Source organism: Patagioenas fasciata, chromosome 5 (genome assembly GCF_037038585.1).
Source record: "Patagioenas fasciata isolate bPatFas1 chromosome 5, bPatFas1.hap1, whole genome shotgun sequence".
NCBI lineage: Eukaryota > Metazoa > Chordata > Aves > Columbiformes > Columbidae > Patagioenas > Patagioenas fasciata.
In genome coordinates, this window is record NC_092524.1 from 35,934,247 (window position 1) to 35,961,119 (window position 26,873).

General features: G+C 38.4%; 1 protein-coding gene across 1 annotated transcript in view; it reads right to left on the reverse strand.

Moving 5' to 3' along the window:
- EIF2AK4 (eukaryotic translation initiation factor 2 alpha kinase 4) overlaps positions 1 to 26,873 on the reverse strand; it is a 41,053-nt gene extending 14,180 nt beyond the window's left edge. Inside the window, exons 1-25 of the mRNA XM_065840271.2 lie at positions 26,476 to 26,873; positions 24,385 to 24,500; positions 23,126 to 23,228; positions 20,356 to 20,529; positions 18,813 to 18,893; positions 18,172 to 18,320; positions 15,091 to 15,206; positions 14,249 to 14,406; positions 13,279 to 13,814; positions 12,785 to 12,894; positions 12,082 to 12,239; positions 11,330 to 11,742; positions 10,491 to 10,572; positions 9,309 to 9,392; positions 8,028 to 8,150; positions 7,444 to 7,548; positions 7,190 to 7,247; positions 6,428 to 6,507; positions 5,652 to 5,753; positions 4,960 to 5,010; positions 3,722 to 3,958; positions 3,011 to 3,086; positions 1,553 to 1,674; positions 536 to 585; positions 286 to 454 (exon numbers count right to left, since the gene is read on the reverse strand). Coding sequence (XP_065696343.2) covers positions 286 to 454; positions 536 to 585; positions 1,553 to 1,674; positions 3,011 to 3,086; positions 3,722 to 3,958; positions 4,960 to 5,010; positions 5,652 to 5,753; positions 6,428 to 6,507; positions 7,190 to 7,247; positions 7,444 to 7,548; positions 8,028 to 8,150; positions 9,309 to 9,392; positions 10,491 to 10,572; positions 11,330 to 11,742; positions 12,082 to 12,239; positions 12,785 to 12,894; positions 13,279 to 13,814; positions 14,249 to 14,406; positions 15,091 to 15,206; positions 18,172 to 18,320; positions 18,813 to 18,893; positions 20,356 to 20,529; positions 23,126 to 23,228; positions 24,385 to 24,500; positions 26,476 to 26,628 — 3,606 coding nt within the window. The 5' untranslated portion in view covers positions 26,629 to 26,873. The remainder of the gene's footprint in view (positions 1 to 285; positions 455 to 535; positions 586 to 1,552; positions 1,675 to 3,010; positions 3,087 to 3,721; positions 3,959 to 4,959; positions 5,011 to 5,651; positions 5,754 to 6,427; positions 6,508 to 7,189; positions 7,248 to 7,443; positions 7,549 to 8,027; positions 8,151 to 9,308; positions 9,393 to 10,490; positions 10,573 to 11,329; positions 11,743 to 12,081; positions 12,240 to 12,784; positions 12,895 to 13,278; positions 13,815 to 14,248; positions 14,407 to 15,090; positions 15,207 to 18,171; positions 18,321 to 18,812; positions 18,894 to 20,355; positions 20,530 to 23,125; positions 23,229 to 24,384; positions 24,501 to 26,475) is intronic.

A 26,873-nucleotide genomic window follows, 5' to 3' on the forward strand; every position in this document is an offset into this window, starting at 1 on the left:
ACAATCACTTTCCTGACAGAAGACAGACGTTATTTCAGTGGCCCTGTAAGGATTCAATTAATGTTTCCTTCGCACACAAACCTATGCTTCTTTTTAAGTTTACTTATGAAACATATTTTGATTTCGATAAGTGTTCTGTAACTGACTATTGACAAAAAAATAACACAGTTCTGTACTTGTTACGGTTAAAAGGACTACCCTTTAAAAATATATTAGACTAAATATTTACTTAGATGAAATTTTCAGGATGGACAAGAGAGCAAAGAGGATGATTAGAGAATCTACCTGTAAGACTGAAAACTCTTGAATGATTTCTGAAATGGCATAAATTGTTTCTGCTACAGGCAAAAAGCTATTTCCAGTAGATGTAATGATGTCAAATGCACATTCTAGGAGTTCTTTGGGATGACAGCGGTCTAATTTCCGAGGTCGAAAAACTCTCTCTATACAGTATCTAAAGGAAACATTGAAGAATGAATCAGTGTCTTCAGTGGTCACCATCATCTCTGCAAAATGTCATCTCTATGTCCCTTACCTTTTCAAGTTTGATATGTTATTTCTAGCTACAAATCTTGCAAAAGGAATCTGAAAAACAAAATACATTAAAATTGTTGAAACAAAACATTCAGTTTGACTGAACTCTGCAAATGGAAATGAACTACTACTGTGCACTTGTACACTCATGTGTAATAATGCCTTAAATATTTGCCATAGCCAAGTAATATTAATCTAATCAGCCTTGTGACAAGTTTTAAATAAAAACATTTCCCCGCCAAGTTGCTGGAAGAGCTCGGAGAGGGACACAAGGACATTTCTTAATTACCCTAATGCATGCAAAAAACATCGTAAATCAACTATGAGCAAATGAAAATGTACAAGCTGGTATTTTGCTGTTTACATGAAGATATAAATGAATATTTTTAAATAAGTCTTTGATCAGCACATTTTCCAAAACAAGTAATTCCATCAGAAAGATCAATTTAGATCCTGCACAAATCCTTAACTGTGATTCATATGGTATAGCTTGATGTTATAAATGCAAAGGAAGGGTGAGTCAAACTGATCTTAAATTAATGAAATGGCATATAAGAAGTCAGGTTCTTTAACCAAACAAATAATATAATTTAACGTCTAAAGGCTTTAAGTTAAATGCTAGGTGATTAAATAGGCCAACTTCGCATATGATTGGATATTACTAATACAGGAATCCCAGACGGTAAAATCTGAACAGCACAAACATCAATTCCTCTCAAGAGTAGAATGCACCTTGACAACATCTGTTTGAGGAATATAAAACTACACAGACCGTTACTCACATTCTCTATGTTAAAGAACAACAACAACAAAGAAGTATATTTCTTCCCTATGCCTTCAACTGTGAAAACTAGGACAGCACTGAGGAATACAGGAACAGACACTGAAAGACACAGTACTTCAACACTCAGAAGAAATACAAGCGTAAACCAAGTTCGTGACTAGTGAATCAAAGGTATCTACAAACACCACAGCGCTCTTCAAACCCAGCTTTGCCTACAGAGATGATACTACTTACCCTGAGGTCATAAGGAAGCATCACCAGCATCCCACTGTGATCCATGAAATATGAAGCTTCATTATGTTCATATAATTTCTTATTTCTGGGCAACAGCAGTGGAGTATGCAGTTTGATGGCTCCTGCACAAAACCAGTAAAAAACTACTACCTCGCATTTCAGAAGTAACATCTGCTTTTTACAAGCTCATGAACAACCTTGCAAGGCACGATAATCTGAACCAACACCTTTTAAAAAATTACACTATTTTAGGTGTCCTTAATAGACTTTCCTCTTCCACTGTTTAAAGAAAGCCATCAAACAAACTGACATTTTATCTTGCAAACTTGTTGGGCACAGCAGGCAGCCCACAGAGAAAGAGAAGTGCCAATCCCAGAGCCCCAGCAGAATCTGCACCTTGCCCTCCCTCTTTAAACACCACCCTTCAAAAAGGCACGCAGACCAAACAGATGAGAAACTACAGATAGGAATAGCACTGCGTTGGTCTAGAGACACTTCCACAGAAAATAGATAATGTTCAAATACGTTGCATTCCATGTCTCAAAAATGTACTAGAAGTGTTTATGGTTCACTTTAAAACCTCATAAACACCTTTTTTTCTGGCTATATTTTGCAACCATCTACCACCATGAATCCAATCTTCATTGAAATCTTAGTATTAACAATAATATCACTAATCACTGAAAAATACTTTCCTCTTTTAAATTCTCTACTGATTTTCAAACAGCTGTTTCATTATAGCAGCTTTACTCAGGTCTTCAATTAAATTTCAACATAAACATTTAAATCAAGGAAAAAAAAGCCCCAAATACAGGGAAATGCTTCTAACCATTACAGATGGCAGATACAATCTCATGGAAAAAATATATATCCAAAACCCCCTTTTTTTTCCCCTCAAAAATGAAAACCTTTCAATCTCTAAAATGCTGATGAACACTTTCTAAAATCTGTTAATCTTTAAATGAGGAGGTGGGGGAAAGTAACTTCTATTTACTTGCCTTCACATTTCTTAGTTTCTCAGTGTCTGTTATTGTCAAAACCCTGATAATGCTTAATCAGATTATGATATATTAGAAAAATCTCCCAATTTCTTTTTAAAAATCCTCTACTTTTATACAAAATACCATGAACGCCTATAAAACAATACAATTTATAACATTTCAAATGTGACAGTGTTTGTATAAACTTTCTTCCTCTCTTAAAAAATAGTTTTAAGCAAATACTATTACTAGTGACTGGATAGAGTCCTGGAAAGAAATCCCATCAAAAACTGGTGAACACCACGACGTTAGCTCTGGCTCAGGAAGCTCCTGAAGAGCAAAACGCTGTAAAATTTTAAATTATATGCAACTACTGAAGGTACTTTCTGACTCACACAATAGCAGTAAAACCATTCCATTCTCTGAAATCCATTCAGTCACAAAAAAGGAAACGAACAACTTTTGTAAACACACCCACCGTGTCTTTTAAATATCCGGCTGACAATCTCACACACATGCTGCTGTATCTTGGCTGCCCAAATAGAAAAACTACCCTGAAACCATCACAAATAAAAAGTACATATATAATTCATATGCCGTGAACACTTAATGTAACATAGGCAATTATTCCATGTCATATAGCAAATAAGCATTCTGCTATCTCATCTCACTATAATAAATGGTAATGCTTACTTAATAAAAAAATAAATACAGCTTTACAAAGCGTTGTTGTACTGTGTTGGCTTGTATTCCTTTAGATTTAGAAAGACTGAAGAGTTGAGAAACTGAGAAGGATTACTTTGATTGCCACGATTTGAAAGGGAACAAAACAGTCCAAGGGAGCACTTCCCATTGGCACTCCGACGCAAGTACCATTAGTCTGCCAGAAATTCAGAGTAAAGAAAGTAATCATCTCCACATAAGCTTAAAGCTTTAGTTGCTACAATCCAACACTGCTTGTTACTTCATTGAAGAATGGATGTAAGGTTCAAATGGGAAGCAGTTATTCAAGCCCACAGAGTACAGACTTGTAGCTTTAAATAGTAACTAATGTGAAGGTTAATCTTAAGAGATAATGCAATTCTCTCAAACATGTTTTGAGTTTAACCATATAAACATTTTTTTTTTTTTTTTTTTTACATCCAACACAGGAAACATAACTCCACATGTGCTCTAAACACATACAAACCTTCAGCATATCACTGTCATAGGTATAGTCTATAGCTGGAGATACACGCTGTGAAAATATCTGACTCATCATAGTCCGGTAGGCCTTTCCATCCACATTTGCCAAGGTATGGTGGAGTACTTCATGAAGTTCAGACTCTTCCATCTGGGGTGGTGGAAGATGTTCACTTTTTAACAGCTCCACAGCTGTTGGTCGTGCTGCAGGATCGTGGTTCAGGAGCCATGTAATAACTGATCTCTACAAATGAAATAAAAATTTAATAGTTTAGAAAAACTGTATATATTAGCAGTATTACAACAAACTTCTCAGTCACATCATGTTAATAAGAAAATGAGACTCTACAAGGGACAAAAAAGCAGGACCTGAATCTTCGAGGTGGATATTCTTTGCTTATTAAATTCTAGATATCTTTTATTGTGTCATTTTCTGAATAAAATTTACTAAAACACAAAAAGTATTAGAAATGTGCCTCTTGGGATGACAAAATACATAGTATTCTTTGTTGTTCTATGTTGTGCTAGCTCTGGCATCTCTTTACTGACAAAGCTACGAGAAAACAGAATCATATGCATAACAAAGATCTGAGAGCTCCAGATATTAAAGAAAGGGGAATCTTCCTGGCATACTTCAGTAAGTGTTACAAAACAAACATTTTTGTGGTACTAGTAACAGCAGTAACTAGAAACAGAAACTGCTGTTTCACAGGCGTAACAGACAAAAAGCTAATGCTAATGGTCAACAAAAGAGAATTCACTAGTATAAGGAAAAAAAATCTGGATGGTCCAGAAAAGATTACACAACTCGTTATTACTTCATTCCTCTGCCATAGAGGCATCCAGAACAGCTCTTGGCTGCTCTTTTTCAAATCAGAGCAGTCAATTTAGCTGGCACACCTCTTTCTGCTCTGTGACACAGATTTCTTTAAAAAAAATTAAGAGTTAAACAACAGAGCTGCCATTTGTCTGTCCCTAAAACATCAGATTTGTCCCTCAGAGCTTAAAAGGCATGCCAGGGAACTCTGCATTCCTTTATGACTGTGCTCTGGGAATTTTGGGGGTAAGTATATTTCCATGTTAAGTTAGAATATTATTTTGAGATGTTTTTAATTCCTTACTTTGTTCTAATGTTATGTAATAAGAACTTGGCAGTGACTACTAATTTAAAACTAAGTGGGGAAAATTATAATTAACTTTTCCTGAGAGGAAATACCTAATAAATTAAAATGTCTTTAAAATTACCTGCTTTGCATGCTTGACTTCATCGAAGTCTTTAGGAAATACAATAGTGGGCTATAAAACACAAGAGCGACATCTGAATTATAACAGGCAGTCCAGGTTGCTCATGCTAGCCATATTTTTAAGTTCTACATATTTAAACAGAGAAACTAAGCATTTTTATTGCCCATGGGGGGAAAAAAAATACCAAAAACCATCAACCAACCAATCATCAGAAACAAACTCCAAAAAACATAAAAAAGATCCCCATATGACAAATTTAGTTTGAAGAGCTAAAAGGGAAAAGAATGTCACTGAAAGGCTTTTATGATGTTTCGTACAATGAAGATATATCTTATAATCGCAAGCATTTACCAACTACTAATACCAGCTGGTTCCTGAGAGAGACCCACCAGGTCTAAACCCAGGTGTACTAAAGCCATGATGCCTGATATTCACACCTTTAAAATTCTGTACTGTAAAAATTAATTTCACAGACAGAATACTGGCTGATGGTGATACCATTAGGGAATCCACAGTGCATTAAGGGAATATCAGTACCAGCTCTGATTTCGTTCTTCACTTTTCATTATATATTTTATAAACTTTTTTAAAGTACTTCCTGTGGAAATGTTTTTGTTGTTTTGCATTCTTTTACTTCTCTGAACAAACTATGTGATGCATAGGATTAGTATCTTTTATTTCTGTGTACTTACCAGTCTTAACTGACTGAGAACAAAGATCCTTTCTGATGCAGTACTCATGGGATGGTAAGACATTTCAAAGAATATTATACCTAGACTGAACAGGTCCACTTTCTAAAGAAGACAAAAATGGAAACTTAAATGTAATACCTGTGAATTCTCTGCAGAAGATGAGAGCAGAGAAAAAACAATGTTTTGGTTAAATTTTACAGTATATTATGGCCAGAAAGAGGGGTGTGTGGGTTTGTGATTTAGTTTTAGTTTTTTGACACAACGCATTAAGATTTGGTAGACTTCAATGACTTGTATCATCAGAGCACTACCATGGTGTAAAGGACTCCCACTTTGAAAACATTCCTGCTTTGAAATTCAGCTCATCTCTGCATATAAACAGTATCCTCTGATGAAAAAATGCACCCCCCACCTCCCAAATCGCAGTCTAGGGATCCAGGAGAGCAATATCTACTTCTGATGACAGCATTTTACCTTAACTAAAAACTGTAAGATTTCTACCCTGTTCATTTACCAAGGCCCTCCCATGATTACCTGCTTTCAACCTGAAGTTGCTTGTACCTTGTCATGGCCACAGCACAGGAAGAAAAACTGACTTGCCCACATCCTTCTACCCTTGGTCTCAAAGGAATACCCCTCATTGCCCTGCTTATCGCAGCAGTCCCACCATACCCTGTTCCACCTTGAATTCACCTTTGTTGAGCAGGAATGATTTAAACTGTACCTGGTACCTTGGATTCCGTGCTACTTTTTTATTAAGTCTACTTCAATCATACCTGATTGTATGTAGACTTTGTGCTTCCTTGGACCTCTGGGCTGACGTACAGCGCGGTGCCAACCATCCCTGTCAAGTTACCTACGCAGCAAAAGATGAGAGTATGAGTTTCAAGTAAGCGTTGGAGAAATGCAGCAAAGTTGAGAAAAAAGCCTTACTCATCTTTTGTCCTCATTTCTTCTAGGTTAGAATGCACTCCTTATTGAGAGAGACTCAGTCAAGAACAGTTTGCAAAATAGTTCTTACCTTCACAAGTCAAGTATCTGTGTCTATCTATAGTATCTAAACCCATCTACTGCTTTGCGGAGTTGCAGTAGGTCAGCACACACGTGATACAACTAAATTTCACTTCTTTCCATTACACTTATCTGAAGACACACAACGTACTGAAGTTTTCTCAAAACACAAAATTCAGGCTGTTACAGAAGGTGTAAAAAAAAAAACCAACCAAACAAAAATCCCTGAAGTCCTGAAATTGTTCTGTACAGGCAAGAGAACAGAAGTGCAGACAGAACAGATATACGGGATCTCTATATACCTCAGCCTGAGAAGAGCACCGATCTATGGCAGAAGGCTAGCAGTGGAAGCAAATTCATTTTTAGGTAACAAATGTAACACACATACCCAAAAGCTGGTGGTTCCCCCCCCACCCCATAAAAAAAGTTTTATTCTCAAAGAATGAATGGAAGTTCTATCAGAGTATACAGGACTGCAGAATGTGTTTAATTAAAATCATTTAGAACAAGCTACTATGTGAACTAACCTGATGGATCAGACATAACAGAACTATCTGAATGATTTTCTTCTTGTTTAGAGATCACCTGAAATCAGGAAAAGAGACATATTTTAAATGGCATTTGAAATTTTTCTGTCGGCTTTTCTTGCTGCTTTGGTTAGCAGTACATGGCTTAATTCTAGAACATTTACAATATAAAGTCCAATGAACATTATGTTTTACTTTCATCTTTCATGTTATTACAGCACCAAGTTTTTTCATTCACTTTCAGCTATACTTACTGCACTTGCTGGATGATCTGTAGCTAAACCAAAGTCACCAATTTTGACATGATCATCTGAATCTAAAAAAATGTTCACAGGTTTCAAGTCTCTGTGGATCATTCCCTGGTACAGCAGGAGAAGAAAAAAAAAAAAGACCCACAGAATATTAAACAATAAACACAATTCAAAATAACACTATTATAGACTGGAAAATGGTATTATATACTTTATTATTACAGTGGGAAATTACTGCATTAAGTCACTGATGATTAATTTTGAAGTAAGGCTGCAGTCTGTAGCCCAGAGTCTTGAAACAATTTTCTCTGCTAGCAGATACCTAACAAAACATTTTTAAAGGTGGTCAAATTTTTTGTGACAAAGGGAAAAATGTGAAGTGGTTCATTGTAAAATTAAAGTTTATGATAAAATACTCTAAACTGCTAGAACAAATTAATAATGGAAAGGGCAAGGAATGAACCTTGCTAGTAAACACAGTTATGTAGAAATAAACACCCCCAAATGAATAGAATATAAAGAAACCCATACAGAAAGAGGCATAACATACATGTTATGGACAGGTCATAACTGTCATATTTACTAACCTTTTCATGGATGTAAGCTAACCCATCTAAAATCTCTCGGAAAAGCCTCCAAAGCCGACTGGTGTCTTCATATAATCCTTGATCAATAGTATCCCTTAATGTGCTCTTTTCACAATACTCCATCTTCAGTTGCGCATACGTAGGAGACAGAGGGAAGAAAGAGCAGTTTCGTCAAGAAAAAAGAACATCAGAAATTTGTATCTGTCTGTATCTTATGTATGGCTCTGTAACATACAGTTCAGGAGCAGACAGTACCACCAAAACATTGAGTGGTGTGGAGTTCTCCTGAGAGAAGTATTTTAGCGAGAAAACATGCATTCACTTATGGGTCCTATCCTATTTTCTGGGACAATGGTACAAGCTTGTAGAGTAGTGCATTCTCCAACATGAATGTTAAAAACAAGGTGAAACCAAACAAGCCATAATGTATGTTTAAGCCAAACTTTAAAGACTTTCTGGCTTTATTTTACTTGGTTTCTTATCTGCTTGTATTACGAAATATACATCTTCCTTCCAGACAAGCTCTAGCATTGTGTTATTAAAAATTACATATCACTACAGAATTGTTATGGATTATAGTCAACTTCTCCCAGTACCAGTCTATTTCCTAACACAAAGGAGAGGTAGTCAGCAGTAAAGCCTGAAGTTTCAAATCTGCAGGAATTCTATTTTGTGCCTCCTGTTCAGGCCATACAATGGCTTTGCAAATTACTGGTTTCTGTTAAAACAAAGTGCATAGACAACATAGTTCATTTGAAGAGAATGAGGAAGTTTTCATAACTGTGAAATACAACTTCACCTCTGGAAGTTAACTCGGTACACTTCAACTCCACATTGGCAATTAACGCCATAACCAAACTCAAGAAAAGCAGCTACAGTGTTAAGGAGTGGGGACTGATATTCTAAACAAATAACAAACACAAGATAAAATAATGCTTTGGAAGCCACAAACTCAAAGAAGTTGGTTGGGTTGTTCTAAGGTTAGGTCAGGAGTTGCCAGCTTTCCCTGGTACACAAGCAACAACAATGATCCCATCCCCCACTACTGCTGTCTCCAGGGACAACCACAACTGTAATAAGCTGTAATAAGCCACATGCATTGGGCAGTTCCTTCCCCCAGCCAAGCCTTGCTGAAAGCCAGTCTACTGCAAGAACAACTTTGTACTTAGTCTCATCAGAATTTTTTACAGGTCATGGCTTTTCTAATGAAAAACAGCCATTAATCTCTGCAGGTTGGAGTAAACAGCATCCTCTTATCTGAAAATGCAAGCAGGTTTGTACCTGGATGTACAGGTAATGCACTGTCTGAATGATTGGTGTCCTGTCTTCTTCTCTGTGGCCATTCTTTTCATTTCCTTCTTCATCCTTTACCACAGCAAACATAACAGAACAGTTAGCTACTGGAAGCCCTTCAGAGTTTTTTATGCATTCTACTATTTTTCATAGCTGGAACACATTCATGAGAACTCATCTGCTATGGCTGGGTTTTAAACAAGAGCAAAATAACATATTTACATTTTTGTAACACCACTGCTTCTAAATAAACCAGAAAAACAGCTATGACTCAACTCTTATTTTCAAAGTGAGAATGAACAACATTTTGCCATAATTAGACACTGGAGGAAAAACATTCCAGAGGATCTGGATGAAATCTAAATCTCAAAGTGTGTCACACTGAAGAAAAAAAAAGTTTTGAAACAAAAATACACAACGCTTACTTAACAGAGTTAATAATGCAACCCCCTCAAACCAACAACTTTGATATAGTGCATATATATAGTGTGACAAAAAAATGCACTGCCATATCATTAAATCATATATTGCAAGCTTTGTCACGCCAGAGTACACTACAACAGAAAGAGGAAGGAGATGAAGCTTTGGTTAAGAGCTGTTTACAGGTCAGCAAGACTGGCAGTGACAGATTTTTATATGCTGTAGAAAACTGCATTAGCTTTCCAGTGCACTGACTGTTCACAGCAAGTGCTGTCACACAAAATCTTAAAACCAATGAAAATCTTACGCATATATTCTGATGTCCCATCTCTGACTGCTAACAACATGTATTGTCACCACTTTGAAAAATGGCTAGTGTGAGTGAATGTATTGGTTAATGTAATCTAAAAGCAGTACAGAATTTTAACCTTCAGAGCACATAAGACAATCCATATGGTTAACTGATAAATCATTTACTTACTGCAGTCTTAAACTTGGAATAACCAGGCTCATGATCGCGAAGTGCAACTCACACTGAGCTCAATGAATACTACGGGATACAGAATCCAGATCAGCTGCATCATACTATCATTTCTATGGGATGCAGCTCCTAATGGCACAAGATGTACTCTGATAGAGCATAAGTGTATGCGGTTCTGTATTTACACTGGAAGTGAAACAAAGCCTCCTGACTGACCTGTTTGCTTGTCAGAGGCTATTTTATAAACTCTCCATTTTCACTAGTTTTACCTGTATACTTACTGGGGGATCGCCTTTGCTGTTTTCATCCTCATTTTCAAAAATTATTTCACTTTCAGAGTCTGTGGTTGGTCTGTTTAAAAGATAGAAAGAAAAAAAAAAACCTCCAGAGTTTTTGTTTTCCTTAAAAAAAATATTACCAAGAAGTATTTACTTAGAAATCTGGAAAACTATTTGCAGAAAAAAGGTAAAACCTAAGCTTCTGTTGTAGACCTTCCATATGCCTCAAACAAAAAAGCAAAACAAAACCAAGACCAAAAAAGTACCCTGCTTGCAAAGCAACATTTCTTTGACAGCTCAGGCTTTTAAAGGGAAGGTATATATTCACACCAGTCAAATTTGATTTCTATATTCAATAAGCGAAACTGAGATAAATTTCCCTACTTGCTTAAACAAAAAAACCACCATGAGTGAAAGAACCAGCCCATACACAAAGGCTGGTATGGATTATGTTAATAAAAATTAAAACAAATAAAAAGAAAGGACAAGTAAGGTATTTTTCAGGATTTCTAACATTTGCCTCCTATTGTTTATTAAAAACGTTCCCTCTCAAGTTTGGAAAAAAGAGCCAACATAAATGAAGTAAACAGTCATGCATAAGAAACTTCTAGAAGCCTAAATCAAGATTTTCCTCTTACGCTGACAGTTCTTAGCTAGAAGTTTTCCTCTCCCTGGCTGACTGCTGGTGAATAGTAGTTTTGTACTAGAGGACAGAATGAAAATGCAGTGAATTACCTCTGACAAAAGAAGTGGGAACGATAAAAGACACAAACTTGGAAAAAACAACTGTGCTCATGTTCCCTATAATGCCAATACTGAAGTCTACTTACAGAAATGAATGTGAGAACACCCCATCACCTTCATCGTCGTCATCATCACTGGACTCCTGATCAGCTCCACTGAATTTGTTGCTGGAGGATCTTTCACATGAAGTACTCCACTCAACTGAACTTGTCAAAACTGGAGGAGGAGCATTGGCTTCCACATCATTTGTCTCCTCAGTGGCAAGGATGAAGGGACTGCCTTTGGTTTCTGTTCTTTTCTCTTCAGTTGTTTCAGATGACACAGCAGGGACAGGGCTTTCATGTTTTTCTATCCAGGCATTGTAGTACCTCACGATATTCTCATGGTTCAACCGGGAGAGTAATGTTACTTCCCCCTTAATCCTTCGAAATTGCTTGCTGGCAGGGTTTATGTGGATACGTTTCACAGCATAATAGCAACCATCAAGCTTATTTCTCACCTGCAAAATTCAAATAAATCTGAAGTCATATGCTTATAAGCGCCTTACCAAGTAAAGCCAGAAACAGAATAATTTCACAGAAGAGGAAGATTTCCTTCTACCTGGAAAAAGACTACTATTCAAATGCAAGCTTCTCCGTACCATCACGCTTCCCTCCAGATTTCCAGCACCCCTCACAAAATTTATCAGCCTACTAAACCCCAGATAAAAACCACAACCCAGGCACAGCACACCAGAAAATAATAAACAAAACCATGCAAACATTGAATATATTGTTATGCATCAAAGAAAGTAACTACAAAAAGGATTCCACAGTGGGAAATAATTTTTATACCATACCTTGATGACTGCTCCAAAAGCCCCTTTGCCAAGTAATTTTAGCTCTTCAAACTCATTGTAGTAGCGTGAAAATTGTCTCTGTGTTTCTGTGAAGAATGAGGCGCTGGATATCTGACTGCTGGGTACAACTGTTTCGATGCAATCTATATCTGCTGAATCTGTAAGAAGGACATCGAAATTATCACTGATTCGCAGTATGGGGGTAGAGGTATAAGGAACAAGGGATTGTCAAATAAGCATCAGGAAGAACATAAAATCTAAATAACTTCAAGCGTAACTAAAACCTAAAATACGGAGGTGCTCTGCTGTGTAGAGTTAAGCTCTGGTACAAGTATAAACCTTAATATAGTTACTAATTACTATCATTATGCTGGACAAAGGAACTGATCCTAACAAAAACATAATGAGGGATAAAGTCCAATTGGAACAGATACTTTCAAGGAAAAAGTTAAGGCTGACATTTACACCATGCACGAGGTGGACGAATTTACAGACTTCATTAAAGCATCACCGTCTTCCACTGATGAGACAACAGCAGTCAGTTCACCCCAGCTAGTCATAGATATAAAAACCTGTATAGTCTTTAACTTCTAGGTTAGTTAATGTAAAACACTTGTGCAGTGTTATGAAGTTCTAGTACAGTTCAGTTTTTCTGTTACTGCAGGCATGTAGTCCACTTATTTAGCAGAATCAAGTTTCTTACCATCTAGATTTTCTTCAGCTACAGGTATTTTCATTCGTGGAATGTTTATAAAACTATGTTGTAACAGCTGCTGAGGAGTCCATCTTTCCTTGTCTTCTAAGCAAACACATCTATTAGCAAACCAAGAAGAGAATTGTTCAAAGAGCAATTCCATATCAGGCCTAAATGTTCAAAGAGGCCTCCCTATAGTTAAGAAATAATCACCTTTCTCATTCAGATGGGAATGAGAAGCAAAGAGAGACTAAATGACTTATCAAGTGACACACACAGCTGGTGGTACGGCAAAGAACGGAGCACCAGACCCATTTTCCCAAGTACCAGATTAAGCAACCTGAACCGTGAATAAACAATCACCTCTTCTCTCTAAAATCTATGACTACTGACACAGGGGAACTGAGCTGCTCTTTTGAAATAGGGTTCAAGTCTTTAAATTACAAAAAAAAAAAAAAAAAAAATCAAAGACAAAAAGATACAGGAACACAACAAAAACATACTTTTCCAGAAAGTCTTGGAAGTCGGCAGGTAAACTGGTAGGAACAGCAACTGGATACTCCTTGGTTACTTGGCCCTGGCTGAGTGAAAGCAGAAGCAAGCCCAGACTCCACACATCTCCTTTTTTTCCAGGTTTGCTCGGAAGACCATCCTCACTAAAACGCACTTTAGTTTGCTCAAAAACATCTGCTTTGCAGATATCAGCTAAGCGCTTGGAAATGCTGTAGTCTGTCACCTTGATGTTTCCTTCAGCATCTACCAAGATACTGGCAGCACAAAGAACTTTGTGCACTACTGAATTACTGTGCAAGTAGTCAAGAGCTGACAAGATCTGGGTCACATAATGGCGCAACTGCTCAACTGGAACTGGAGTCTCTTTGTGTAAGTAAGTAGAAAGGCTGAAACCATTTATGTGCTCCACTAAAATGTCCACCACAATGGAATCGTTCCGTTCTTTAAGGTTCATACTTTTATAATGTACTATGTTTGGGTGACTTAGCTTCGTCAGTGAGCTGAACTCTGTTTCTGCACCCTGAAGCTGTCAGAGAAACACAACATAACATGCATTGTGTCACATCTCATGAACACACCATTACTCAAATATATAACATATACAAAATACACATAAAATCTATGACATTCTCATCCTTTTCTGAAAAGGAATGATTGCACACAAGAGGCAAGAACAACTCCGTTTTCTGCCAGGTAAGCCTGAGTCCCTCTTTCTTCAGATTTTTAATATTAATTATTTTATTCCTGCGTATTTGCAAATATACTTTCTTGTATTTATGTTGCTGTAAATGAACCTCTTAATACCCCAGTACAATCATCTTCTGGGGTGCAGACACTCAAAATACTAGCATTTTCAAGTTCATCACCACCCTCTCACATTTTATATAAACTAGCAGCCTCAGGAAAAGCACTAAACCCCACCTAACCTTTATTAAGCCAAATACAAAATACAGGCATTACCTGTTTCTTACACTTCTCAATCTTTTCTAATTCATGCGATGTAAGAAACCTTCCCATCTTTTTTTGCCAGTGCAGAACCCACTCATATATTAAAACAAAGTCTCCACTGCGAATTTCCAAGGCATTGTAGACTGATTTACCCAGCTGTTCATCCTTGCCTACACATAAAGAGAGAGAAGAGGAATATGTCTTCTTTTGTTTCTAAGGACATGACAAGAGCTCCTGCAAATGCTAAATAAATACATACCAGTAAGCCTACTTTCTACAATTTCAGAAACAAAAACCTACTTACAACTAAACAAGATCCATACCTACAGGGCAGGAATGGAAAATATCAGGTGTGATGAGACAATATAACGTAGCAGTAGTCAAATGAAAGTAAGACCACATTGGCAAAAAACTGCTACACATTTTAAAGAATTTCAGGTTTTAATAAATGAACACTCTTCCCACTGAGCAAATGCCAAACTCTGTACACAGTAACATAACTGTTCATCCTCAAACTGCAAAATAATAAAATTCTCTTTGCTCCAGAAACTTTCAGGCTGTTCATCCTGCCACTGAGGAAGTGCTGTGTTGAAAACACACAGTGAAAACATTTGATGGGCCATTTACATGGGCACTTCATGGAGGCCTTTCAGCTCTCAAAATCTTCTACCCTCGTTGTACTTATGTTTTCATTAAAACTGCTGCTTTTATGCTATTGCTATCAGCAGCAGTGGAAGGAGAGTACGCATGCACTTCTAACCCTGCTCTTATCACTGGTTTCACACACTGCTGAAAGCTAAATGACTTCTCGGTTAGTAGTCAGTATTTCAAGTTGCAACTGTAATTTTGCTTACCTAGACATTTTCCTTTATGGACCATAAGTTGTCCAGTACTGCTTGTGCTGAAGTTCAAAACTTCATGATTTCCAGGAGACTCTTCATTATTACTAACAGAAAGCTGGCGTTCTCGCCTGCAACATGAACAGAACATTTCTCTCCAACTCAGAAAGACAGTCTTGTTGCAGTCCCTAAATATAACAACTAGGCAAGATGAGCTTTCAGAGACTTTTGCATCCAATGACAATGTCCATTAATTTCAAAGATACTGAGCTAGCACAAAGATACATGTCTGATTAGAAATACAGTATTTTAGTAGCAACGACATGTTGCATTGAGTCTCTATTTTCAAAGCCAGAAGTTTAATCCAAACTTTACAATTTCTGCATCTTAGGATGACAATTTGAGTCTGAGGAGGGTGGGGAGTGTGAAATATGTAAAAAACAAAACCAAAACACAACAAAAAACAACAACAAACACAAACCCACTAAAACATACCAAAGCTCTGAAAATTATGAATTATGTAAGTTTGACTTGATTTGCATTCTCTTTCAAAACATTACAAAAAGCAAAGATATGAAATACTAGAAGTACATTCCAGCTCTAACTTAAATATTTTTCCTAACTTAAAGCTGGTTTCCCCATTTGCCTGCTCTAGTACACTAAATTCAACCTTTGAGAAAACAGGTTTTCAAAAACTTTCAAAGCAAGTATGATTAAGGTGTTTCTTCTGACATGCATGTAGAGAGTTGCATGTGAGATCTGAAAGAAATCAAGACCACTAATTCAAATCAGCCTCCATTACTTATTGCTTTCAATCTATTTCAAAATTAATAGAAATATCACCACTGCAAAAGTATCCTCCAAATAAATGCAATCATGTATAGAGATCTTTCTAAATATGGAATCACAGAATCATTTGGGTTGGAATGGACTTTTAAAGCTCATCGAGTCCAACCCCCTGCCATGAGCAGGAACATCTTCAACTAGATCAGGTTCCTCAGAGCCCTGTCCAGCCTGGTCTTCAACGTCTCCAGGGATGAAGCATCTCTGGGCAACCTGTCCCAGTGTTTTACCACCCTCAGTGTAAAAACGTCTTCCCTACGTCCAGCCTGAAACTCCCCTCCTTTAGTTTAAAACCATTACTCCTTGTCCTACCACAACAGACCCTGCTAAAAACTCTGTCCCCATCTTTCCTATAGGCCCCTTTTAAGTACTGAAAGGCTGCAATAAGGTCTCCCTGGAGCCTTCTCTTCTCCAGGCTGAACTACACCAACTCTCTCAGCCTGTCCTCACAGCAGAGCTGTTCCAGCCCTCTGATCATCTTGGTGGCCTCCTCTGGCCCCTCTCCAACAGGTCCGTGTCTTTCCCGTGCTGAGGGCTCCAGAGCTGGACACAGGACTCCAGGTGGGATCTCACCAGAGCAGAGCAGAGGGGCAGAATCACCTCCCTCGACCTGTTGGCCACGTTCCTTGTGATGCAGCCCAGGACGCGATTTGCCTTCTGGGCTGTGAGTACACATTCCTGGGTCATGTCCATTCTTTCATCCACCAGTACCCGCAAGCCCTTCTCCTCAAGGCTGCTGTCAATCCCTTCAGATCCCAGTCCGTAGTGGTACCAGGGGTTGCCAGGTGCAGGACCTTGTGCTTGGATTTTTTGAACCTCATTAGGTTCACATGGTCCCACTTCTCGAGTTTGTAGAGGTCCCTTCAGATGGCATGCTCTCCCTCAGGTGTGTCAACTGCACCACTCAGCTTGGTGTCATCTGCAAACTTGCTGAGGCTGCACTCAATCCCACTGTGTCATTGATGAAGATATTAAACAGTACTGGTCCCAGCACAGACTCTCAAAGAGACACCACTTGCCATTGGTGTCCATCCAGACACTGAGCTGTTGAACACTACTCTCTGGATGCGACCTCATCCACTAAACAGTCCACCCATCAAATCCCTATCTCTCCAAGTTAGAGAAAAGGATGTTGCAGGGGACCATGTCAAAGGCCTTAGAGGAGCCCAGATAGATGACATCCAAGGCTCTTCACTTGTCCACTGATGTAGTCAGAATTTAATAAATTCAATACTGAATTTATTTAAAATAAAATTTTAAAGCTAAAAAGAGCTACATGGAAAGGAGTTGCCACAGGGAACTTCTCTCAAGTGCTGCATAAAGAAAAATATACAAAGAAATTAGCTGGCTTTCTAAATTCAAATATATGTTAGAAATGAAATTATTTTCTATTTTAATCATCTCCTAAAAGTTTGTGTCCCAGTAGCCAAAATTTCAGGCTTCATAAACAGATAAAAATATGGCACCACTTCTTTTCTGAAGAGACCTCAGAAAACTGAAGATGCCTAGCTTCCGCCTAACTCCAGAAACATGGCACCATGAGGTTTCAACACTTAAAAATCTTTTTTTATTATTTTTACCATTTAAAAAATAGTCTGCCTTTTGAAAAATAAGAACACATAATCTAAGAATTTCTGTGGAAAGTTAATGTAAATCCATTGTTCTGCAGTAAAACATACTAACAAACTTCGGAGACACTTGTCTTGTTCCACAAGCACAGATTGTGCCTCATTTTGTTACGCCACAATTAGCAACAAGACAGGAAGATACATTTATGGACTACCAAACACTGTACAGAAACAACTGCCAAATATGACTTGCGACAAAGGGAAGAGATGGCAGCACAAATCACAGTAGGAGAGATCAAAGAAGAACTTCTGCTTCAGTTATCTACTGCTGTTGATAAATAACGCGAAAACAATTCTGAAGTCTATATACAAGAAAAAAACCAGGAATGCATTATTTCCATTAAAACAACAGTCCAAATAACATGTCATTGGCACAATCTGCATCAAAACTAGGAAAACTAAAACCAGGACATCTTCACAGTACTTGACATTTGTATCAGCTATGAACATGGGACAGGGAAAAAAAAAATACACCACCACCCGACCATGCCAGCTGAAGAAAGGGAGATCAAACCAAACAGCTGAGCAAGACAGCACATTACTCTCTTGCCTTCAGATTTCATTTTGAAATCTAATTTTTGAAAAAAAAAAAAAAAACCACCTACATGTAAACTGACATACTTACTTTGAACGTCCAGCTGAATTTGGTCGGTGTTTATTATTCGCTCCATGTTCCAAACCACTTCCATTTGAACTGGAAGCAACTCTACATCCTGCTGTATCTCTCTTGTGAGAATTTTCTCGACTTGCCAGAGCAGCTATTTCCAAACGTTCCTATGGATCAGGAAGAAGACCAAGCAAGTACAGAAACGGCTCCTACACTCAAAACGTGAGTACCTGACTATTATTCTATAAGGTCACCCTAATCACAAAAGAAATAGTGTTTCATAATAAATGTACATATGAGGCTGGGGAAGAAGTGATGAGATTCAGCATGTACATTTCAGCACTCTCTATGGGCAAGACTCTTTACAACAAAACTGGAAATATTAACATATTAGCTTTTTTCTATGTTTGAAAATATTAATGCCAGTACAATTATGATACTAATATGTGAAACTATTTTCCCTCACAGCTGATTTTATTCCATAAATAAACCACATACATTCAAGAACCTATTTTAACACGCATCTATTAGAAGCACTGGATTAGAAAAGATGTCCCAGACAATTCAGTCATGTAAATCTCTCAAATTTTTCTAAGCATTGCTACAGTACTGGAAAGAAGTTATTGCAATGTTTTTTGCAGGCTGCTTAGAAAGAATACCTGTTTAGCAATCTCTTTCTTTTTTCTTTCTTCTCTTTTCTCTTCCTCCCTTCTCTGAATCTCTTTGAGGATTTCATGTTGCTGAAAAGAATTTTGGTCTTGTTAGAGATGCAACAGTACATGCAATGCAATCACTAATCTTAGCTATGATGCCAGTATTTCAAATGTATTAAAGATGACTTGTGGATCTCACAAGGATTAACAAACAAACAAACAAACAACATATCTCCTGAGGAAATTAACAGCATCAACTGTGTGATATAGGAAAATGGAGTTGTAGACAAAATTCTACTGATAGACCCAACAAAGTTTCATAGACAGAAAAGATAAAGGAATAAGCTAAAACATTACTTTAAAGAAAGAGCTATTCTATCGATACTCCCACAATGCAGACAGTTCACACTATTAGTCTCTGTGAGACTAAAATGAATCCCGTCGTTTTGAGTGAAGACTATAGGCAGATCCGAGGTCTCTTTACATTAGGGCATTGTGCCCTAAGTCTGTCATAGTGAACATTGCAGTCACCCTACTGGTGAAGAAAACTACAATTACGTATTTGTATGGCTAATACTTCGTAAAGATGGAACACACTTGATATATACATTTGCCTACACTTTTGTATAAGGTCCTTTATTCATAAGTGATTTTCACAGGATGAGGAATCAACATTTAGGTTTGTTTCAGGCATAAATATTTCTCAGGGTTAAAACCACATGTCCTGGTTCTGTTAAAAACAAGTTTCTCTTTTAGTGAATTTTCCTGTCAACTAAAGTCTTATTACTAACTGCACTTTTCTGAAAGCTAGATACATGTTTTGGTAGACATAGCAATGGAATGCAAAGTTACTGATAAGGATGCATGCCCAGCGAGAGGGGCACGCTGAAACAGGTGACTGAAACTGACCAATTAAGTATTCCATCCCATTCACGTGATAGTTCATATAAAAGTGGGAGATCACGAGGATCTCGTCCTTTTTCTTATGGCTGACATTAGGAGAGGACCTTGTGAGTCGTCCCTGCGAACTGAGGCCTAGTGACAGACTGAATCCAGTTCCAGTTGGCTGTAGAGTCCAGTCCAGGACTTCAGGTGCTGGCCCTACGCCTACCGGTGCGGTTGCTGGGATTTTCAAGATTGGTTTTGTATATTTTGTATTATTTTCTCTATTTTATTAGTGGCATCAGTAAAATATTTTTAGTTTTTTCCAACTCTTCCTCTCTGTCGTTCTTTTGCCTTCCAATCACCTGTCCTTAGTGGGAAGAGGGGAGATGGGGGCCTAAATGGGGAAAAGCGGGGGAGTGGGGATTAACAATACATCTGCCATGGTTTACTGTCACCCTGCAATCAAACCTTGACAACACATCATTAAAATATTACAGTTGCAGCAGTAGATAGTTCATATACTACACATCGATCAACTCATCCTGACAGGTCTGACGAGTAAATAATTCACTAAAACCCACTGCTATGCAGGATGATTTACAAAATCATGATTGTTTATGCTATTTTAAGAATATAGGGTTATTCAAACTTTGTTTCGTCTTACCTCCTGCTCCTCTCTTCTCTTAGCTTCTTGTGCCCTACGTAATTCCTCCTGAGCCAGTCTTTCTTTTTCTTTTTGATGGTTTTTTAGCATTTCTTCATGAAAAGACTTGGAAGGTGGTTTATTATACTCACTGAGAAATGACTGTACATGGTCTGCAAGTTCAAATATCATCACCTAAAAAAAAAAGTATGACATGCAGAGTTAAAAGAATAAGTAATCACACAGAAAATTATACCCAGCTTGAAAAAGCAACACAGTAGTAGGGTGACTGTTCATCTTTTTACTTAGCAGGGAGAATTTCCTATATTTCAGTATTTCTGTCAGAAATATTATTAATAAACTCTAACACAAAAAATCCCTGACCACAGTACAAAGATGGTGAAAATTACTGAAAGACAGACAATTTCAAACATCTTATTCTTCTAAGAATAAATAAATATTAAAAAATCCCTTCTCTCATCTTCTTTCAGGCACCTTTTCCTATTCACAAAGATATGTGTTTATGACATAAGAGCTACCACAGCAAAGGTGCAATTGTCTATTACAGTATCAAATACTATTAAATAGTTACTTATTTCACTGCTAACATGAAATCTAATCCTTCCTCTGCACCCAACTAGCTGCACCCCAACTAGAACTGTAAAGCCACTTGAGGCATTGCACATTCATATAACCACAACTATTAAAACAAGAACTGCACTGAAAACCCAGCTGAACTCTGCTATGTGTTTTGCAAGGTTAGAATCAATTTTCAGTTAATGCTTACTTGAACTAGGTATGTGCTGATGATCTACTGCCCTGTCAGGGCTTCAGCTTTCATCAGTCTAGTAGTATCCCTTTATTAATTCAAGCAATCCACAGGGCTAGTAGACCATTGTATCTCCAAAATTAAAGAATACAGCAGAGAGATGCATCCCAGCAGTCAGCAGTAGCACTGAGCTGGATTTGCATGTAGAGGTGGGAGAACAGCCATACCAAATTGTATCATCTGCCTTTAGAAGGCTGACATTTAGAAGATTCTCAAACACTGAATTCCCTGCTTGAAAGTCAGAATGGAGCCAAGATCTATTTCAGAAAAGAAAGAATAGCACAATACATACATCTGATGTGCAAAGGAAAATAATCTTTCCCAAGTTACTGTTCAGCATGCAAGACAAACATGGATGCATACACATGTATTTAAAAAAAAAAAAAAAAAAGACAGAAGGCATCTCAATAATTAGAGGACAACAAGCAATCTGCTGTTCAGTTTGACAGGTAACTGAGGCACATTCAAAGTTTCTGTCTTGCAGAGTACACTTTAATGAAGAATACTTGACAAGGCAGAGAAAATGGTTATTGCCCTTTCCCTACAGAGAAGGTAATTCGGGACCACACTGTGTCTGTCATTCATAAAAAATGTGTATCATATATGTAACTCTCAACTCTCTCTACACATCCCTGGAGCAAGCATGATTCTCTCTTTAGAAAATTAACGTTAGGAAAACCTATAACGTGTTTGTAGATCCCTTCAATACAATCAGGAATCAAACTGGGATTTTAAGTTCTACAGGCCAAGAGCACTGCTGGGATCAGCTGTGAGCAGACCAAGCACGTGTCTCGCAGTGCAGAGGTTACCTAGAGAACTTGCACCTTGTATTTCCTATCAATTGTCCATAGCACCATCACTAACAAAAGAAAGAAAGGAAAAAAAACCACAATAGAATACACTGTTAAATGCCTAACTTCCAAAGGTACTCAAAAAACCTGAGGAATTATTCATTATTGAACAGAATGTATCTGGCTAAAACAGTACTTTTGAAAGTCTCTGCATACAAGTTGGCAATTGAAATAGAAATATAGTATGGAAATGAAAAAAAAGACTTTATGTGGCAAGACTGAAAGACAGGCAATCTCTGCCAAACCTGTAAAGTTGACAGGCTTGGGAAACTGAAAGCAAAATATTATCCCATTTCAGCATATACCTTCCACAGCTGTGCATTTCTCACTTTTAAAAAGGTAAGTTGAGCAAATCAAATGTGTTCATCTGTAACATTTCCAAATAGTGACAGGAAACATACCATAATCCCTACTTTTACTAAGAATTCAATGTTTGCTAGAACCTCTTCGAATAATATCAGTTCTCAGCAGCAATGGAAAGGTATCATTAATAGCAAACACACCTGGGGACTTATAAAATTCCTTAAAATAAATACAAGCCTTACAGGTTTCTCCAGCTTTCTCTTTATATCCTATTTGAGGGGAAGTCAAGTATCGCTATTCCTAAACAAAGGAGGGAAAAAAAGGCCCAATGGCACAGAGTGACAGTGCTACAGCCACATTAGTCAACTGTTGAACTGGTGTTACAACTAAGGTCTCTCGCCCTTCAGTTCAGCATTAGACAAACAAGGTCACACTGAAAAACTCCCCACGAAACTGCTGTTTGCTTAAACAGGTACAGCCACTTAAAAATTCAAACTAATCTGAAAAGTGCAGAAAACTCTCCATTTTAGCTAGTATTGTCTTTCATACTGTGAAATAACTGAGAACAACATGAACCTTTAAATAGGGATAAAGCTTGTGCTATTCGCACATGCACTGTATTTTAAAAGCACGCATATTCCAAACTTTCATTAATTAGAAACGTTCTTAAGAAATAAAGTCTCTTCTTCCTTCAGAGCAATGCAACTTATACTTCTAATGTGCATGTATTCCACTATATTATACCACACAGTTCTTTAGAACCACTTAGGTCCAGAGTAAATTCTTCGAGCAAATGAAAAGCTCTTACCTCTCCACAGCGCTGTTTTGCCAGTTCAGCTAGTCCAGATTTTAACTCATTTATTTTCTCATTTGACAAGCCTTTTGAATTTTTTAGTTGTATTTCAGGGACACTGGAGGACAGCAACAAAACATAAAAAAGTCCTCATTAGAAAAATTGAGTGTAAAAAGCAATAGAACATTGATAAAAACAGAGTGAGGGAGAAAGTAGTGAGTTTATAGTAACTTGGCAATTAGTCAATACTCAAACAAGCAGTACATAAATATTACACCTATAATATTGAATAAAACCAGAAATACTGTTTTATATTCCCAGCCATTATTTTTTCTGGCTGTACATTAGCTGTCAGTTATACCTAACCACAGAACTACCAAAGGAACTCCGCAGACTCTTATAATTAAACTCTTAACCAGTAATTTACATAACAGTCCTTTAAAAATATTACTAGCATAACATTTAGGCATTTAAATTTTTGTTATCACCATTATACAGGTTACACAAACCTAAAGAAACGTGCAATAAATAAATAACAGCTAAATTTGTAGTGAAGTAAACAGGTAAAATGTCTGTAGCTAAGCTATCTTAAATTTAAAAAAAAAAATAAAAAATAGAGTGGCTCTGATGTGGCATGTAACAGGGTGTAACTGAGCTATCCCTTGGTAAGGAAAAGCACTCTCCCTATACACTGCTGAGGCCACAGCACAAACGGACAGGCTCAGAGGAGCTGTGCTGCACACACAACCAGTGGCATAAGGACTGAACGAAATGGGGCACAGAGCAAAACACTTAACCCAGAAACTACTTGCCAACCCAAAATGCTGGGGGAGGGGGCTGATCACCTGCTATTCTTTCTACATTCTGTATGGAGAACTTTTCCAAAAGGCTAATCCAGCAGAAAACAGGAACAGCAGATAGAACTAAGACAGCAGACTGCTTTCAAAATGAAGGTTCAGTCCCTTTCTCAGCAGGTCATGAGCTGACAAAGTTTAAAAAAGGCACTAAGATGCCAGCAGGTACACCTGTATTTACATCTTCTCAAGCTAAAAATTTGGGCTGCAGTCTTGCACTGACAAATGCATCTCCCATTGCACAAGATACCGCATCCAATCCAGCTGTTAAATTTTATAGTCGCCTATTATAAAATATCACAGCCTTAACAAATACTGACACACAGAAAGCAAGAATAAGAGGTTTTTCCAGCTTATACTTCATTAGTACAGAAAACCGAGAAAAATGTTCAGAGAAAAAAGGTTTTAATATTCACTCACGTATCAGGGTAACTATGTGGACATTTGACCCACAGATCAACTTTGGCATACACTTCATTATCACTGGTCAATCCCTGAGGACGCAGCACTAAGTTAATTTCAGGAGGCTGTCGTACCTAAAATGGAAAACAAAACTTTTGATTTAAAAGGGGTTTTTGGTTCTATTTTAATGAAAGCTCAAAACTAACACAACCTAGGTGATGGTAGAATTCTGGTTAGACCATCCAAACCATGAAAAAATATATTTATGTATTGACATTGCTCATTGAGAGTGAAGTGGATCACTGATTATCACAGTTTATCCAGTATACTTTTAGAACTTTTTCAGGTAAGTCTAGTTACAGTTATCATAAAGATGATTCAGACTGATCTAATAGAAGCTTTTAAAACAAACCCCTTTTATTTCACTTACTGTATGCTAGCAGTAGAAAAAAGTTAAATAAATGTAATACAGGTTCTTCATGGAATAACACTAATTAAAGCATTCATTAAATGAACAATATTGTTTCTTTTGTGTTTGTTTTAGATCACTAACAAAGACTAGTCAATATTTTATATTCTGACACAGAAACAGATTATAACATTACATCTATACACACCTTGTGTGGCCAAACAAATGGATAGTATTTTTTTAAATTTATGTTTTTGGTTTTGACATAAAAAATAATCTTAACAATATTACCTTTCCCCCCATCCTGTTCAAATCACCTACTCAAAATCCAAATAAAGTAAAACACATCCATATATTCTAATTTTTTAATGAGAAAATCAAGGTATTGGGGGGAAAAAACAAACAAACCAAAACAACAACACATAACAATAAACAAACAAACAAAACCAGCCAACCAAACAAGTCAGCCCTTACAAACATGATACACAGGTAGGGAAATAAGACCACAAGGAATAACAAATATGGAAACAGGTTAAAAGATGGTCACTATCCCCTCTATTTTCCCTTTGCATTTCCAACAAGGAAAAGAACAGATTAAGCGAAGAGGAAGCCAGGTATAAATTTAATAGGAAGTGAGGTCTGCAGCACTTCTGAAAAACCAGCAAATTACTAAGTGTTCATGTCAAAATCCATTAAAAAAAAAAAAAAAACCACAACACAAAACCCACAACAAAACAACAACAACAAAAACCACAAAAAAACAAACCAACCAAACAAAACCAAACCAAAACCACCAACAAATAGGTTTCTGCAAGAATTTTATGTTCAGTTTTACAGCAAAAGAATAGAGCAGAGGTTTTGATGTTTTGTAGAAACTAAAGACACAAGAAGATGGCAGTGAACTCGAGGAACTGAAAAGAGTGACCAGTACCTCCAGGTACAGGAAAACTGCCACAGACACAGCTGGAAAAAATTTTTTCATTAGACATTGTGGACATCGTGAATCGAAAAGTGCAGCGACTACTAGACTTGCGCACTAATTAGTTGCAATTAAAAAGCCCTCAACTACAAAAATGAAAAGTAAAGTATTAAGTTCTAACGGCAACAGCCATAGTTCGAGTAAACCATTGCATATAATACATATGCAAATATCAACAACATGTATGCCGATTAGGTTAATTAGTTAAGCGTGTATATAATTAGTTGGTTAAGGAATGGACGGATGAACGAATAAGCAATTAAGAAAAAAAATCTGACAATTAATCAAAATGCAAGTTACATGCAGGTGGGGAGACGAGCGGGCGGCAGCCAGCGACAGATAACCAGGACCTGGGAGCAACCACACATCACTGACACTGTTCCCACCGCCCTCCCGCGGCCAACGCCACCGGCATCACCCGGCCCTGCAGAATCCGGGACCCACTCTGCTCCCCGTTCGCTGGGGGGACCGAGACAAGCGGTGCTGCCTCTCCAGCCACCAATGGGCGCAGACAGCGCTCAGACACAGAAGGGTCGAGGCAGCTGCCAGAGGCCAGGCGAGGGGCCGCCCTGCTCCGCCGGACAGCGCGGCCCTGCTCGGGTCAGGCCGCCCCACGCCCCGGCCTTGCCCTGCCCCGGCGGCCTCCCCGCGCCCCGGCGGCCTCCCCGCGCCCCGGCACTCGCACCGGGAGCGGGCCAGCCGCGGGGGCCCCGTTCGCTACCTTCCAGGCCTGGTGCTGCCGCAGATCCTGGAAGTCCTGCCCGTAAATGGACTCCAGAACCTGGAGCTCGTTCTCCTGCCGGAGCTGGTAGCTCTCCGGCGGCTCCTCGGCCACCTCCGCCGACCGCTGCTGCGCGCCGCTCGGCCGGGCCATGTCAGCTCCCCGGCGGGAGGCGGGTGGCAGCCATGGCGGAGGGCCCCGCCGCGCTGCCACCCTGGAAGTGGGGCCGGCCCACCGGCGGCCGCGTCCCACCACCGCGGCGGGAGGAGGAGCCGGGGCCGCCCGGCCCCGCTTGGGTCCCGGTAGAGCGTGGGGTGACGGTGGCTGCGGGCCGGGCCGGGGCCGGTGTGGCAGCGCCAGCAGGACTATGTGCCGGGGTGCGGTGGGCTGGCGGCTGC